The sequence below is a fragment of the Haliotis rufescens genome, unplaced genomic scaffold, assembly GCF_023055435.1.
Source record: "Haliotis rufescens isolate VD_foot unplaced genomic scaffold, xgHalRufe1.0.p SCAF_3, whole genome shotgun sequence".
Lineage (NCBI taxonomy): Eukaryota > Metazoa > Mollusca > Gastropoda > Lepetellida > Haliotidae > Haliotis > Haliotis rufescens.
This window is the reverse complement of record NW_025964001.1, coordinates 25,534,250-25,551,110: the sequence shown is the minus strand read 5'-3', so window position 1 is coordinate 25,551,110 and position 16,861 is coordinate 25,534,250. Positions and strand designations below refer to the sequence as shown.

General features: G+C 40.6%; 2 protein-coding genes across 6 annotated transcripts in view; both read right to left on the bottom strand.

Moving 5' to 3' along the window:
- Positions 1-399: 399 nt before the first annotated feature.
- On the bottom strand, positions 400-3,077 carry LOC124146473 (long-chain-fatty-acid--CoA ligase FadD13-like). 2 transcript variants are annotated; one of them, XM_046516791.2, is made up of 2 exons: positions 3,025-3,077; positions 400-2,501 (listed from the first exon to the last, which is right to left on the bottom strand). In XM_046516791.2, exons 1-2 carry the CDS (start codon positions 3,061-3,063, stop codon positions 882-884), a joined length of 1,659 nt encoding a protein of 552 aa, XP_046372747.2. In that variant the 5' UTR covers positions 3,064-3,077; the 3' UTR covers positions 400-881. The 2 variants fall into 2 exon arrangements, with proteins under 2 accessions (XP_046372747.2, XP_046372739.2); XM_046516783.2 differs by having other exon boundaries at positions 2,958-3,035.
- A 4,065-nt stretch (positions 3,078-7,142) lies between these two features.
- Positions 7,143-16,861, bottom strand: part of LOC124144631 (DNA mismatch repair protein Mlh3-like) — a 35,226-nt gene continuing 25,507 nt past the window's right edge. For all 4 annotated transcript variants that reach the window (XM_046514140.2, XM_046514151.2, XM_046514131.2 and 1 more), the window contains 11 exons: positions 15,291-15,452; positions 14,486-14,553; positions 13,338-13,442; positions 12,097-12,166; positions 11,405-11,476; positions 10,867-11,001; positions 9,668-9,798; positions 9,137-9,160; positions 8,635-8,713; positions 8,254-8,411; positions 7,143-7,442 (listed from right to left, as the gene is read on the bottom strand). In XM_046514140.2, the coding sequence (XP_046370096.2) occupies positions 7,386-7,442; positions 8,254-8,411; positions 8,635-8,713; positions 9,137-9,160; positions 9,668-9,798; positions 10,867-11,001; positions 11,405-11,476; positions 12,097-12,166; positions 13,338-13,442; positions 14,486-14,553; positions 15,291-15,452 (1,061 nt within the window). In that variant the 3' untranslated portion in view covers positions 7,143-7,385. The remainder of the gene's footprint in view (positions 7,443-8,253; positions 8,412-8,634; positions 8,714-9,136; positions 9,161-9,667; positions 9,799-10,866; positions 11,002-11,404; positions 11,477-12,096; positions 12,167-13,337; positions 13,443-14,485; positions 14,554-15,290; positions 15,453-16,861) is intronic.

Sequence of the window (16,861 nt, the reverse complement as noted above, 5' to 3'; positions counted from 1 at the left end):
AAATCATCTTATCGCGAACACCTGCTATCATCACTATTTGATAGTGATTCATTAACAAATGCTCATGATATAGTCGGAATCGTACAATCGACTCTGCTTTTAGCAGATATATCTATTGAATATGGAAAGGGTTTTGTCGCATTCATTTATTGTGACAATAGCTGACAATGCAGTTAGTTACTGTGAATAACTGTTTAACGGACCCTGTGGAGACCTTTGCTTGTTGTAACAGGGGACTGGGTTGGATAGACACGGCAGGTCAGGCTAGGTTGATGGCGTGTCATCGCAACCCCACGCCCTGGGACGTTGCTCATTATATACAACTGGCTTGTCGATTCTTTACAGGACGCATTGATATCGCGGAAATATCCATATAGAACATCAAACAAACAACACAAAAATTGTCCAGCAGCCGATATCTTCGCACAGTGCAGGATGCTACCAATTTGCCATTTTTCACAGATGATCTGTTGCGCGGGTGGAAAACCCTCTACCTGATTAATAGGATTAATCGTATGGATGTGTAAAATCAGTCAATGCATTTTGCAAACACCAAACTATTTCAGCAAGTTTACAATTCTTTTTCCGTCAGATTGGCTGAAAGTTATTAATATGTTCAAAAATATCACAAAAGACTAATACATTATTATGATAGGATTAGGAGCATATATATATATATATATATATATATATATGAAATTGAGCATAAACATGTTTTGAATTCGTTATCGGGATATCATAAATGGAGAAATAATTATTAAACGAATGAAGTAAGTGAAAATTTGAACATTGTGAACATTGACTGTAACATATATGGATAAGAAAATGGAAGATGATACACAAAGTAGCACGCGCAGTTAAGCTACTCGAAACACCAGGATTCAACATGAGTTACTTATTTCCTCTATGGCTATTTGTATTAAGGCCTTCTTATCAACTTTGCCAGCGTTGTTGCAGGGAAAGGCCTGCAGAAAAATGAAATATTTTGGGGCGGTCGAAACGTCACTGGAAGCAGATTGTCGGAAGAGGCCATCACAGAGGGTACGGACGTCCTGGACGTGAACGTCTGGACGACTTGGGATAACACACGCACATATCTCGTTTACGTAGACGTCATCGGGCACGGGCACGACCGTGACGTCATGTATGAGTGGTGACTTCAGCATCTGTGTCTCCAGCCAGGACGGGTAAACCTTATTTATCCCTTTCATGATTAAATCTGACTTTCGACCTTGAACAAAAACATACCCATCAGCATTCTTGAACCCAATGTCATCCATCATGAACCACCCGTCATGCGTGAAAGCCTTTCGATTGGTTTCTGGGTCGTTGTAGTATTCGGTGAAGCATCCATTAGATTTTACAATCAACTGACCACGTGTTCCGCTTTCAACTGGCAGAAGATCGTCGTCGACAACAAGCAGTTGACAGCCTGGATAAACTTTCCCAACGTTGAAGTCCATCAGTTGTTCTGGTGCGGTGTAGCGTTGGTGACAACAGATACCAGCTTCCGAAGAGCCATAGCCAACACCGAGTTCCCGGCATAGCTTTCCTATGGCAGGTGCTATGTTGGTTTTGACGCATTGTCCTGCTATCAATATGATGTCCATGATCCAGTTGGTGTTTGAATACAGGTCATTTCTCGCTAAGAGTGACAAGACAAATGGTGGAGTAGCGAACATGGTATTGATCTTCTCACGACATATAAGATTCCAAATAAATCCTATGTTGTCATTCGGCATTTGGAACCTGTCATCTAGTAGGAACTGTGTTACTGGCCCTTCCAGACAGAAGAAAGGAAATCCTCCAGACCACCCTAAAGGTCTGTCTCGGTATATGGTCTTTTCCAAATTAAGATTATGCATGTCAACATACGTCTGACTGAATCTGAAGAGTCGTTCGTGTGTTGTTGGCACCAGCTTTGAATACCCAGTTGAGCCCGATGTATGTAAGATTGTGGCCAGGTCTGTCGGCTCGAGTGGAATGTCGATTGGGTGCGGGTCATCTTGTTTTCTAAGAGAGTCAAGAAATTCGTTATCTGCATGTATGAATATTACTGTCCTGAGATCAGGTAAAACTTCTGATTGGATTCCATTGCTTGAACACAAGTGAACCTTCTCCCGAACAACTTGCCAGACACCGGACACCGGATTAACCACGAGGACCTTGCTGCCGCTCTTCTGTAGATTGTGAAGGATGTCACTCCCGTCAGACAGCACTGTGGTCCCTGGGATGGTGATGGCTCCTGCAGTCATCACGCCAAAATCACAGACAACCCTCTCCGGACAGTTGGGTAGCGTGGAGCAGACAACATCACCTTTCTTGACGCCCAGTTTCTGCAGGCGACTGGCAAACTTACCCGCGAGTGTCGTCACGTCATTGAATGTCATCACTGTTCTCTGCCTCAGGGGATGTTCAAAGACAAATGCAGGCATATTTGGATATTTCTGTGTCCAGAATTTCAGACGTGCGGGTACGGTTAACACATTCATGTTTGGAACCTGGGAATGAACAATATGAACATTTAACAAGTATACACCCTTTTCCCCCTAGACTCCTGCATGGTTCATATATTTCACACGTTGTTATTTAGTGGCATATAAAGACCGCCTCCATGGTCTAGTGGTAGAGCGTCCGCCCGGAGAGCGGAAGGTCCGGGGTTCGATCCCCGGCCGCGTCATACCAAAAGACGTTAAAAGATGGTACTTGCTGTTACCCTGTCTGGCGCTCGGCATAAAGGGGCTAAACAAGGACTAGTCGGCTCGGAGTCAGTATACTGTGTCTGAGTGGGGTATTCATGTTAAACTGAGGCATGGTATCTCAGTGAGCTAGCACTATAAATCGGCATTAGTCCGGACTAGTACAAGCAGCCACACACACACACACGTGCATGCACGTCGCTATATAAGTGCAATAATATTGGAAGCGACGTTAAACCCTATTTCACCTCAACTCACCTGTAGCGGCATATACAAAATGCGTTATTCTTCGACATCGATGGAGTTGTGAAAACGCAATACCTACCTCTGAAGTAGCGTTGACTTGTCCCGATAACGAGAACATGTACTATATTCACTAGCACGAATTCGGTTAACTAGTATAACGCTGACGGCGTACAGATAAACTATGTTTTGTCACACACATACCTGCACACCGGTGGTCCTCTAACCTGTAGAAAGAAGCCATTTGTCATGAGGTCACAAAATGGTCTATTAAAAAACCAGATTAATTTTCTGACTCATATACATTTTTCGCGATGTTTCACTCACTCCAGTTCGGACCTAAAGATATAATTGCAGCAATAACCTACACATTTAATCACAGACCACCCGCATCCTTCGTATATGTTGTATCGCTTTCATGGCCGGTAGATTAGCCAATACTCTTTATTTGTTCGGCTCCCTGTATACGTGTATACTTTTTTTAAATTAAAATATCTTAGTTTCATATGAATTCAATTATGGACTTAAATACGCAAAGATAATACTATTTTAGATAAACTTTTCGTGTTTGAAATACCTACAATTTATAAAATGATCAAAGGACGTTCAACTCATTCGAAGCCATGAGAAGCGTCATTTTGTGTAAGTCATTTAAGTGGCGGTAGACATGTTGTAGATATATTTATAGTAATAAATTTGTGTCAGTAGCAGATAACGATTGAACTACAATGGAAACATGCAAGTGCTGTCGTCAGATTTGAACATCAGTCGACGATAAGTACAGCCTTTCAGCGTGGTATTTGTACAATAGGGGTGTGTTGGGTTTAAGGCCGCTTTTAACAGTATTCCAGTTATATCACGGCGTGTCAGCTTAATGTGGGAGGAAAGCCCGAAGTGATGCAGGGCACTTATTTTACAGTAATTAGAGCGCCCTTGTTGTGTACGTGGCAGGCTTGGTCGTTCGAGAAAATTCTAGATCGGACAGGTTCCAGAAAGCTGGCGGAACCTTTACAAGAGCAATTCGGGGTTTTTTCAGCCTGATTTGTTTCTTCTCAACTTCCCAAGTGAGGTTTGGATAGTTACCTATTTGAAAGCACCATATCCCCACTAATTTCCATTACTATTCTGGATTCAAGAACCGAGACAGGCCTTTATGAAGAAATTCAATAGTGGCAATATTCTGAACATTCTTGATTGCACTAACATTAATTCTAGGGTCGATTACTTATACTGTCGCCACTGATTTAACACAGTGCATTGACCTTCTTAATTATAAACCTGAAACTGTGTGTTGAAATTATATATAATGTTTTTAATATTCATTCATTCCGTGTGGTCGTCATCCAGTTTCGACGGGGACATGTATGATCGTGCTATGTTTAACATTGCTTTGTCTAGCGATATTTTGCTGATATTTTTATGGCACGCTACTATATGTGTTGGGGTACACGTATGAGAATTAGCATGTGAGTGTCATAGTAGTAAACTTTATGAATACTTTTACTGAAAATATCCCCACAAGCAAAACAAAAGGTTAAGAGTGTTTTCATTCTAACACCCTTGCAGGTGGTAATTCGATGACATTTTGGGGAATGCATTCATATATTTGTTCGATCAGACATATATTTGAAAGCAGATATCCTCTTACAAATGTATCGGCAATGTATTTCTGAACACATCACTTTTGAAAGCTTTACTGAGGCCTCGAACGTTGTAAACCTGATCAAATAACTTTCCAGCAAGACGGAAGACGCTCTTTGAAATCTTGATACCAAAGGCTGGTCCTGCTGGAATATTGCTCCACATAAAGGGAAAGTTGACTATCGGGGAAAGTTGAAGGCATCCCTCTTGGCATACAGTCTTGATATTTTTTGTCACTTTGAATCGTAGATATAATATGAAACTCAAGGCGGATTCAGTGGTGTCTGTTATTTCTCCTTCAGGTGGGTACATCAGTGGAAGAGAATGGCTATTTAACCATTATTGAACGATATCAGATAATCGATATACCTGTAGCTGAAGTTCAACTTCTGGCCCAGATTTCCGTGTATTGATTTGGCCAAATCCGAGCAGAAATTCTTACTCGTTTGCAAAAAGAAACAGATCGGCAAGGACGGGAGCACAATTGGTACCCACGGGGATGCCAACTTGCTCAAAGGTACAATTCCCAAATATCAAATAGATGTTATCCACGAGGAAGTCTTGTATTTCACACATTGTTTTCTCGGTTAACATTTCTTGATTTGAGACAAATTGTTCTCAGCCTCTGGAGATAGATATGCAACAATATCTGTGGTCAACATGTTTGGGAACAAATGCCCAATGGATCAAGGAATGATTTTTTTTCCATTAGTTTGTCCCAGGGATTATGGTGTACAAATTAAAAATTCAGATGGTTTGACATAACTGGACTTGGCTCTATTCTGAGTTTGCAAAAAATGACGCAAAGTCTTTGCGTTTTTTACAGAATCCAAATGTTATGAATTCAATTTGTCTCAAATAATATCTGTAAATATATAGAAAGTCCTTCTTTGATGGTATTAAGGAGTATGGTTCATTTTTGAAACAGGTATTTGGTGGTGCATTTGCTGGACCCAGCAATCTCTATCTCTTTGTACGGAGTTTTAAGGAGCTTTGGAATCCAGTTCCAAAGAGGAATGGACATGTCTTCAGGTTTTAGAGTCAACCAAAAGTTGATGGCACTGATGCGTTTTTTGTAGATTAGTTTCTCAGTAAACATACTGGCCTTATATGTCATAACTTGAAAGGTCACGTCTCTATCCTGAACCAGTGAGTTAACCTATCTTTCCCCAGAACATCCAATAATAAGCACGTACAAAGGATGCAGAGGTATAAAAATTACAGATGACCCTTAGGACCATTAGCACGTGTCTTTGTGACGTTTTGTAACCGGCGCATGTGCGACCCGAGGTATCTTCCTCAAAACAACATCCACCTTGTTCGTGGAAGTTAGGATATAGTGTCACGTATGTTAGATAAGCCGGAATTACCAAAGAGTTCCTAAATTTTTAACAATAACAATATTTTTTCTAATACCAACAAGACTGGCAAATGTAAACACTTTTGAAATAATTTGTTTCGAAACTGCTGAATGAAACCGTTTTGTTTGTTGTTTAACGCCATGATATTCTAGCTCTATGGCGATGGCCTGTAAATAATCAAGTCTTGGCCATTTAATCCAGTGATGATGTTAAAAGCAACCATATATCCCCCCCCCCCTTTTTCTAACCCAGATCTTCTCAAGGGTTTACTGTAAATGTTTCTTTATGACTCTGAACAGAGATTGTGTTTACCATAACAAGAAAGTCATATCAAACTGACAGACTGCATGTATTTGATATTAAAAATGCATTCTTGTGCCGATTGTAAGTGCATGTCCTTGGGGTGAAGGTTCTTATGCGAGCCATATAAGTATTTCAATACAATACTCTAGATCAATTAGCCAAGTTGTTATACCTACTTGACATGTCCAGAGGTGTTCATTATGTAAAAGTGATGGCCAAATGATTTGCACCCCTTGGGCATGCCCCCAACCTATTTGTGTGGGTCCAAATTCCAGAATCGTGCTGACACTGTTTCTTGATGTATCAGCACCATACCTGTTCTCGTGGGTTTAATCAAAGTGGTGACTATATCTAAGACCAAATTGGGCCCCTCATCAATTTCACATGCCCTGATATAACTGAATTACGTACAGTCTGAAGCAGTGTTAGTCCAAACCTACTCACTCTAATAGTGACTGAGTGAATGCTATTTTCAGTCCAAATAATCAACATTCAGACATATTGCAGCTGCCTGTTATCATGTCTGGGTAAGGAAAACAAATTGTTAACAGCATGAGCAACAATCCATCCTGTTTGGGCATTATGACACTCAGCTTGATCACACATTGTCAGCTCTTATGACAAAAAATGAAACACAGAGAATATACTTGATACAAATGCATGACATACACTTCAAGATGCTTTCAAAATACCTGTTTGTCTACCTCACTTCATATAGTCAAAACAAATTCATGTAATAAAGGTTTAAACAAAATGACATTGCATAGTTAGTTGAAGGAAAATAAACAGTGAATGTAACTTACACTGGGACAGATAGGGTCATCAATGGAACAAAGAGAGTAATGGGTCCAGGCTAACATCATTAGATCCTGCATAACCATGACAACAAGTTGAGTCCTGTGTATAGTTTCTTTAATCAGAAGTGCATTCATAAAAATCATAATGCATTTTCAACAGCTTATCACAGAGTTCTAGTAATCATCAGGCCATTAGATTCTGGTGACATGAATGACAAATCAAATCACTAACACTGAACAAAGGTAAAATAAAATCCTCAAAATAGTTATCACAGATTGATTGCAGCAAGCTTATTTTTTGCAAGATAAAATTAATATCAAATAAACAAGTCTTCCTCAGTTCATTGATGGATGGAGAGATGCCTGGATATTTTCCACAAGCTTGGACGTTTGGTTTTCTGCAATGAGATAAAATATTAGTTAAGACAATGATAAAAGTGCAAATAATGATATCCGATGGAATGTGCTGTATCCATGTTGATTTCAACATAAATAAGAACTTTCTACCATACTGATGTCATCAGGACACTCATGTACAGTGGTGTAATGATTGGTCAAACTATCCATGCATTGCAGTTGTTCAAGGCCTGTTTACAATAGATCAGTGACAAGGTAAACTAGGAACGTGTGCAGGAACTTGCAAAAACAAAAGAAGCCCCTTCACTACCTCTGGTGGGACTTTGGCTTGAAGCTGCTGTAGGCCAAGTACAGGCTGAACCAGACCTACCTCTGGCGGGACTTTAGCTTGAAGCTGCTGTAGGCTGAGTAGAGGCTGAACCAGACCTACCTCTGGTGGGACTTTAGCTTGAAGCTGCTGGGGGCCAAGTACAGGCTGAACCAGACCTACCTCTGGTGGGACTTTAGCTTGAAGCTGCTGTAGGCTGAGTAGAGGCTGAACCAGACCTACCTCTGGTGGGACTTTAGCTTAAAGCTGCTGTAGGCCGAGTAGAGGCTGAACCAGACCTACCTCTGGTGGGACTTTAGCTTGAAGCTGCTGTAGGCCGAGTAGAGGCTGAACCAGACCTACCTCTGGTGGGGACTTTAGCTTAAAGCTGCTGTAGGCCGAGCAGAGGCTGAACCAGACCTACCTCTGGTGGGACTTTAGCTTGAAGCTGCTGTAGGCCAAGTACAGGCTGAACCAGACCTACCTCTGGTGGGGACTTTAGCTTGAAGCTGCTGTAGGCCGAGTAGAGGCTGAACCAGACCTACCTCTGGTGGGACTTTAGCTTGAAGCTGCTGTAGGCTGAGTAGAGGCATGACAGACGGTCGACCATGTGCACACTGGAACGGAAGGTCACACTGCGACAGCGACTCCAGGAGTTCTCTACACTGGGACAAAGTCAAGCTGTCTCCAAACTTGATAGCCCCTAGAACAGTATTTGAGAACAAATTTACAACTTCTGTAATAACATTGATTGAAAATATTTAAATAGATATCTCTGCCATGAGGAAAAAGAACAGAGTTATGCAAAACATATTTTCCAAACCTAGATGACTTGGAGAATACTAGGCACAGGAAGTTTTCAGAAGCCAGACATTTATCTCACAATCAAAAGTTCAATCATTATGTACGACCAACAGTGTTCTTACCATGACAGGCCTGAGAGCACAGCACCTTGTGAATGGCTTGTGGCAGTCGACTCCGAGCTCCTCTCATCATCTTCAGCACCTTCCAAGGAGAAGCATGAGTGAGTTAATGTTGTTCAAGCTGTTGTCAGCAACATTCAAGTCAAATCATAGCAGCCTGTAAATACTTGAGTCTGGACAAGCCAAAGCCTGTGACTGATAGCATGAGCAATGATCAAAACCGTAACACAGTATCAGCCAGACAGCCACCTGATCCTCCTCTTAGTGTATCCCCTTGGTGAAACCCATGCACATGGATATGGTGCTGATAAACCCAGGAGTTTAGTTTGTGCAAATGTGAACCCACCATCGGCATATCCTGGCACAACTAAGGGAAGCAACATACCCCAAAAATATATATAGTTCTCTGAACACATCACTGGAAATTGTCAAAAGTACAATCCTACAACGGAACAATTAATTACAATCAGCAAAATTACGGAACAATAACAAAACATGTTCATACCTCCAGATGGTCTTTGATAAGGCTCTGGAATAGGAAAAGGAGACAGTGTACAAATATTTATCAGATACATTTTGTAGGTCTTTACATACATTTTGTGGATTGTCCCAAAACTAAATTTCTAAATTACATTTATGACTTTCTGTGAATTCAAACTACTAAAAATGACATGAAACGGAAACTATAAAAGTAAAGATGGTGCCAACTTGATGGTACTATGGCTATCAGAGAGTTGTCTCCCTTTTCCTATGTGCACAAACAAAACCTGTTGCTAAAATAGCTCTATGTTATTCGACACAAGAATAGGCTTCACACATTATAACTATTTACAGAGTTGAACCTTGGTCTCCAGCATGACAAGAACATGCTTTAACCACAAGGCTAATACAAATCAGTATTTGATATGTAAAGACTATATCTAAAACATAAAGGGACCTAACATACTTTAGAACACAGTGTACAAGGATAATATATATGGGTGAAACTTCATGTATTTAATCGAAAAAGAAATCTTCAAATTTGGAGCAAACTAACCTCTACAATGTCCATGACAACCGATTCTCTCCCTCTGCGAACTTCATTTGCCTCTCTCTCAACCAGACATGCAGGGATGGAGTGGATGTTGAGCGAATCCCGGGACGAGCCGTTGATGGTAAAAGTTACACCTGGAAAATACAGTTAGATAAAACGTTCATTGATGCAACAAATGACATTACAATTTCACCACTCTGATTCTGGTCAGGTGTTAATAGTCTTACTTGTGTACAGTTCAACCCCACACTCAAGAATAGCCCAGGTATATGATTTTTGTTTGTATGTTGTTTAACGCAGCACTCAGCAATATTCCAGCTGTATGATGGCTGTCTGTAAATAATTGAGTCTGGACCACACGACCCAGTGATTGACATCACGAGGATGGATCCATGCAATTGGGACACGATGACATGCATCAACCAAGTCAGCGAGGCTGCCAGGTATATGATGGCTGCCTGTTAATAATTGAGTCTGGACCACACGACCCAGTGATTGACATCACGAGGATGGATCCATGCAATTGGGACACGATGACATGCATCAACCAAGTCAGCGAGGCTGCCAGGGATATGATGGCTGCCTGTTAATAATTGAGTCAGACAACCAGTGATCGATATTATGATCATCTTTGTTGTTATCCCATGCCATTGGAATGATGACACACAATCTACTAAGTCACAGAGCCCAACCACCCAATCCAATCAATGCCTCATACAACAGTGAGTGAGTTGGGTTTAACGCCGCTTTTAACATTATACAGTTATATCACGGCGTGTCAGCTTAATGAGGGAGGAAAGCCCGAAGTGATGCAGGTCTCACACGTTTACCACTTTGGTGAAACCCACGAGCACAGGTATGGTGCTGACAAACCTAGACACGTACATCATTGGGCGAACCGGGATTCGAACCCACAATCAAAGGTTTCTGGCGTGTCCAACTCTGAACAGCGAATCACGGCGCCTTAGACAACTGGGCCACCCGTGCCCCACCTCATACAACAAGAACAGGTTGCTGAAAATGTCTTCTACCCTAGAATCCCAACAGGTAAAACAAATGTGAAATTCAATTAGGGAATAGTTAAGATCAGTCTGTTTTGTTCCGTCGTACTGCATGTTCTATTTCAAATATTCGGCATAGTTTCCCTGAGTTACTTCTAGATACTTCTTGGTAGCAAATAACAGATCCGTGCAAGAATGTACCTATCCTCTTGAATTCATCCCTGAAAGATTTGATCAGACGAACATTCTCCTCTGTGAAGGTCAAGGTCCTAGGAGGCGACACCTGGCTGGGTTTGATTGAGCAGTCAGTCACGTCAGCACTGTTCACATAGATATCTGCAAAATGTCTCATGTATTACTATGAGGTGCACCAACACTGTTACAAAATAGCTTCATTTCTTTAATAAGATATTCACTGGAACCTTGGTGGTCCAGACTATTACCATTAGGAATGGCAAAAACTATACAAAAATACAAAAATATTCCATACCTTTTTTTTTGTTTATCTGTATGATTTCGTTGGAAACCGTCCAGATTAACAAGGTTTCAATGTACATTATTTAGTAACACACAATTCTATAGACAAGCTGTCTTCAATAAAATCATACATGGTCCATTTGGATGATTAGTTTTTATCTGATAACCACATTTGTTGGTTGATATCTGATGATAACAAAGTGTATTGGTAAAACATTCCTCCCACTGGCAGATGTTCAAAGGGAGGTAACTCCTGCCTCACCTTCTGTCAGCTGTTCAAGACGTACTCTCTCATGAGCTGCATGTTGGTCGAACAACACGATCAGATCTGGAGCTGAAATCAATTGCAAAAAATAACCTTAGACACTGATACACACATCTGGATGACAATTAATCAGAAGCTAATGTGAATTACTTTCTATATATTCCAATTACAGCACACACTTAAAGCATATTAGGCCCGCCTCCGTGGTCTAGCATTCGCCCGTGGTACTTGTTGTTACCCTGTCTGGCACTCAGCATTAATGGGCTAAAACAAGGACTGGTTGGATTGGATTGAATGGGGTATTCATGTTTAACTGCAGCATGGTATCTCAATGGGCTTGCACTATAAATCGGCATCAATCCGAACTAGTACAAGCAGCCACACACACAGGTGGATGCTCGTCGCCATATAAGTGCAATCTTGAACACGACATTAAACCCCATTTCACCTCACCTCAAGCATACTAACCATCTATGGTGTGTTATGCGTGAAGTGAGAGTGAGTATTGTTTTACGCGGCTTTAAACAATATTTAAGTAATATCATGGCGGGGGACACCAGAGATGGGCTTCACACAATGTTACGCTGTTGGGAATCGAACCCTGGTCTTCGGCAGGACGAGCGAACACTTCAACCACTACGCTACCCCACCACCCCATATCAACAGGAAACACATGACACAAGACAAACCTTTTGAAGTATTCTGTTCTTCAGTCTTGAGGACACAGGCAATGAACTTGTTGTCGACTTGACCCAGGACCTGAAACACATCAGAGTAAACTAACGTCATGAAAATGTCTGGGTTTTTTTAAAAATAAACTAGAATGTGTTTTTACTCCTAAAAACAGATGTCTCCCCTCTCCTTTTTTATTGGTTACATGAGTTCAAATTGTTACTCAAGGCTGTTTCACACAGGGAGCTTTAGTGGAGGGAAAGCTGTAGATCCCTTGCCTTGGGAAGGCGGTAATTGACAAGCACGGCTTGGGAGGGCTGTAGATTCCAGCCATGTAGTTGCAACACTCATGCTGGCGTTTATTTATATTGAACGACAAGTTCACTTTCTCAACTTTAAAGCATGTTAACTATCTTATAGCCAGTATATATAAGAATATGTGTATATTTCATATAAATCTAAAATGTTTTTGTATGAGTGTTAATGGAAGGAAACTGACCATATACCACAGATGAGTTTTGACAGTAGAGTTAGTTTCAGGTGTTGTGTTATATTTGTTCTTACCATAATGTCAAACAGGTTATCCGGGGCATTCTACTTTATCTATGAAACAATAATTTTGTGACCTCCACCAAGGAATCTCCTACATCCAATATCTGCTAAATCCTGTTTTTACTGTGGGGGACACTTCATACACAATTATATCTTTCATGGATAACAACTATAGCATGTGTACAGAGCTCCAGATAACTTTTTGAGTAATTGAGTTTTTTACTCTTAGGTTTCTATTTTAATTGGGTTATTACATTTTTCAATGGGGAAACAATATTTTTTCACTCATCTATTCATCACTCTATTGGATATTTCCCAAAATAAGTGAACATTTTAAGATTTAAAAAAATGAAATAATGTTTTAGATGAATATAACTGTTCTAAATATATAGGCTTGACTTGGAAAGTAAATTCGCTCGTATTTGTGTTTGGGAAACTAGCTCCTTTGTATGCATGCTGAAAAAGCTTCATTGGGTATTTACACAAGCTATTTTTATACATTTGAGTTTTTCATTTAATGCATGCGTTTCTGTACGCAAGTTCATTGAAAGGAATTGGGTCGTGAACATTTGGGTGTGGGGTGGTGGTGTGGGTGTGTGTGTGTGTGTGGTGTGTGTGTGTGTGTGTGTGTGTGTGTGTGTGTGTGTGTGTGTGTGTATTTTACGCAAATACGCTGCTTGTCTGTAGCTCTGGAGCAGTACTGTACCTGGAAGCTCTTCAGCATGGTCTTGGTGAACTTGGTAGGGTAGAGAGACTTGAAGGACCTAGTTCCTGCTCTACTCATATGAGCCACCTCAGCTGTTAAACACGACTGTAACACAAACGGTGACTGTTACGTTTGTTTATTGTGTAGCATGTTTAACAATGTGCCTAGCGATATTCCAGCTGTATGATTGCAATCGATATTATGAGCAACGACCCAACCCGTCGGCTACGATGACACAATCAACAATGTCACCGAGTCTTACCACCTGATCCATTATATTGCCTCTTATGACCAGGGCCCTATTCCACAACGCGATCTTAGCGCTATGATGATCGTAACTCCCATACTTTAACATTGGCTTACGACACTCGTAGCACTACGACTGCTTTGTGGAAAGGGGCCCAGGTGGCTAGAGACCTATTCTAACCCGGAATCCTAACAAGGCACACACAATGAATCACTGAATATAGGCCTAATTATTCTCTGTACTTATAATCTCCTGACAGTCATGCTGACAGCGTTAGAAATAGGCACCAGTCCCGTAGTCCTTGCCAAACTGCCCAATAGGTAAAGTATCACAATGACTTGCATAGATTTACCATCTTTTAGGGTTTTGCTATATGTTATCATTATAAGGACTAGTGGTAGAAAAATGTTAGTTTCTACCGCTGGTTGACATGTGGTGCAAGGTCATGTACAAGCCATTTTGGACACTTAAACCCACCAACACCTGCAGTAATTAAGGTGGCATGAAAACGACTATCATACCATGATACGATATAATACTGTTAATCAATAACACTTGTGTAAATGAAACATTGCCACAGCACTTGACTTTCAGTGAGCGTGGTAAAGGGAGCTAAAAGTCTGTACATTTACTAAACAATGCCAAAAACCCATAAACTTGCGTACTTCTTCTTCAGACATGTCAGATGATGGCAAGTGGTGTTACAAACACTTCATACTATAAACGTGACAATAAGTGAGTCAGTGTGTGTCTCAATAACTAAACTTTTGTGTAATTTACCCATCCTAACATACACATAGTTATGCAGGGATGTGGGCAGGATGGGCATGGCTAATATTCTGAAGAACAAGTCACACTTTATGGCCCCTGTACACAATTGAAGAGTACAAGGTTGTCTCACCTGCTGTGGAACTTCCATCACAGGGTTATTCCAGGAAGAAAACAGATCTTCCAGTGAATGCTGCTCATCTGAAAGAAAAACAATTTACATGAACAAACACTTGATACATAATAAGGCATGACAGGAGTTCATGTCAGGTGAACTTTCACTGACCAATCAAATTGAAGGGTGAGTGGGTTCTTGACCCAATCAGATGTCAGCTGTCTAAACTGATTTGGCTTCATTTCCATACCACCTCTATTTCTGAATTTCTGTCTAAAGAAAAGACATTCAGCATCAGGACAAATGAGATATTCATATGACCCTGTTGGTTCGCGAGATATTTAGTGTTCTTTACAACACCAGCTTGCCCTAACAGCAAGTAGAAGACTCTTACTCAAGCCTTGTGACCATACCTTGTCTGGCAGTAACAGAGGGACGTCAAGTCTTCTAACATGACTAACACCAAAACTACACTGCTGATATGACAGCTCAGGTTTAATCTTGTTGAGTGAGTGAGTGAGTGAGTTGTATTAACGCCGCTTTTAACAGTATTCCAGTTATATCACGGCGTGTCAGCTTAATGTGGGAGGAAAGCCCGAAGTGATGCAGGTCTCAGACGTTAACCACTTCGGTGAAACCCAAGAGCACGGGTATGGTGCTGACAAACCTAGAAACATAATTTGGGCGAACTGGGATTCGAACCCACAATCAAAGGTTTCTGGCGTGGCCAAGGGACGCAACTCTGCACAGCGAATCGCGGCGCCTTAGACGACTGGGCCACCCGTGCCCCCTAATCTTGTTGAGGAATATGTTACTGTCTTACCTTGTTGAGCCTTGTCCTTTCCAGTTGATGGGGGTTTTCGCCACTTGACCTGATCATCACTGGTTTCTGCCACCAGATGGCAGTCCAACAAGTTCTGCAGTTTCTGTTTGCCAGATGGAGACAGGGGTACGGGGTCATCTCTCACAATCAAGGTTCCTGTTCCTGGAAATGAAAAAAATTGTATATATGTAATAACAGAGGATTCAAGTCTTAAATGGCATTTAGAAGTGATACACATAAGGAAGTGAATATGTGGATGTCAACTTCCTTATTATGAGGAACACAACGTTTCGGAGTATTAACTTTTATACTAATAATACAGCAGTTTACAGAGATTTCCAGAAGTTTTCATAATACAGACATCCATAAATTCTCTTGCTTATTAGAGGACTGACTGATGGAGTGTGTCATTAAGTCTGATGGCTTTCTTGGCATTAATGGGTGTACAAACCAGGGGTCCGGAAAATTTAAAATCCCAATCGGACATTTGCATTTAGGCCACGCCCCCATCAAATAGCGTATTTTAGTACGACTTTTCACACACATTACAAGTTTACGTATTCATAATATGATGAATTATGAATTGTTTCAATTTAAATTGTTTAATTCACCGGACAATTAATAACAAATAATATCATTTTATATTTACATGGAAAACATACGTTTGTTTCTGTTATAATAACGATCTATTAACGTAGTGAACGGTCTAATTAATTTTCATGAGTTATATTCATGAGTCTGCTCAAGTGTACGCGTTGTAACATTTGGATCGAGACTATTATCCCATATTTGGTTATCACGTGACCTCACGGGAAAAGTTTTTTTTTAAACTAAAGATTTTTTTAAAAACAAGACAGATAATTTAATCACAAATACTAAAATATCGTTGATAGCAATAGTTATTTGAATACTTTTTTCATCTGTACTTAATTATTGACCATAAAAAAATTGGATATCGATCGTCCGAGAAAGCAAAATGGCGGTCAATCAAGATTCAATATACGACTAGCTACTGAAAAAAATAAAATCTGCAAATCCTCATTGTATGACAACCAAGTGAAAGCCGTTAGCCACGACTTACAAAATGATCGTCCAGACTTTGAGGGTTTGGCAGATCCGCTCGACTGATCTGCATCGGTCGACTGGCTGTCGTCACGCTTTCGCTTCTTGTCTGAGGTTACGTATCGTAGCAGTGTGAGGATAATGAGGTACATCGATAATGCAAGGTATTAATGTACAGTTGTAAACACCTTTCACTCAAATTAACAAGATTTTCTCAGTAATTAATCCTCAATTAATCAGTGTCAACTCAGTTTATTGCCTATTACAGTGATTGACCGATTGGACTATCATGCAGGTACGATGTATTTACAGCAATCAAAACAAACAAAGCTTGTCAGTGTAGTTAATCTTCATTGTGTTGCAACTGCAGACAGAAACTGCTCAGTCCTAACTGTTGATCATGTCCGGTCAAAATTTAAGAATGTCCGGACAATACTTTTTAAAATGTCCGGTAAGCAATATTTTAAAACGGACATTTGAGATTCCCAATCGGACATGTCCGGCGCATA

Excerpts from the sequence above, each read along its gene's own strand:
- LOC124146473 (XM_046516791.2), bottom strand. The coding sequence starts at position 3,063 with ATGTTCTCGTTATCGGGACAAGTCAACGCTACTTCAGAG. Across the intron at positions 2,502-3,024 it reads AAGTCAACGCTACTTCAGAG|GTTCCAAACATGAATGTGTT; the intron begins GTAGGTATTGCG and ends GTTCATTCCCAG.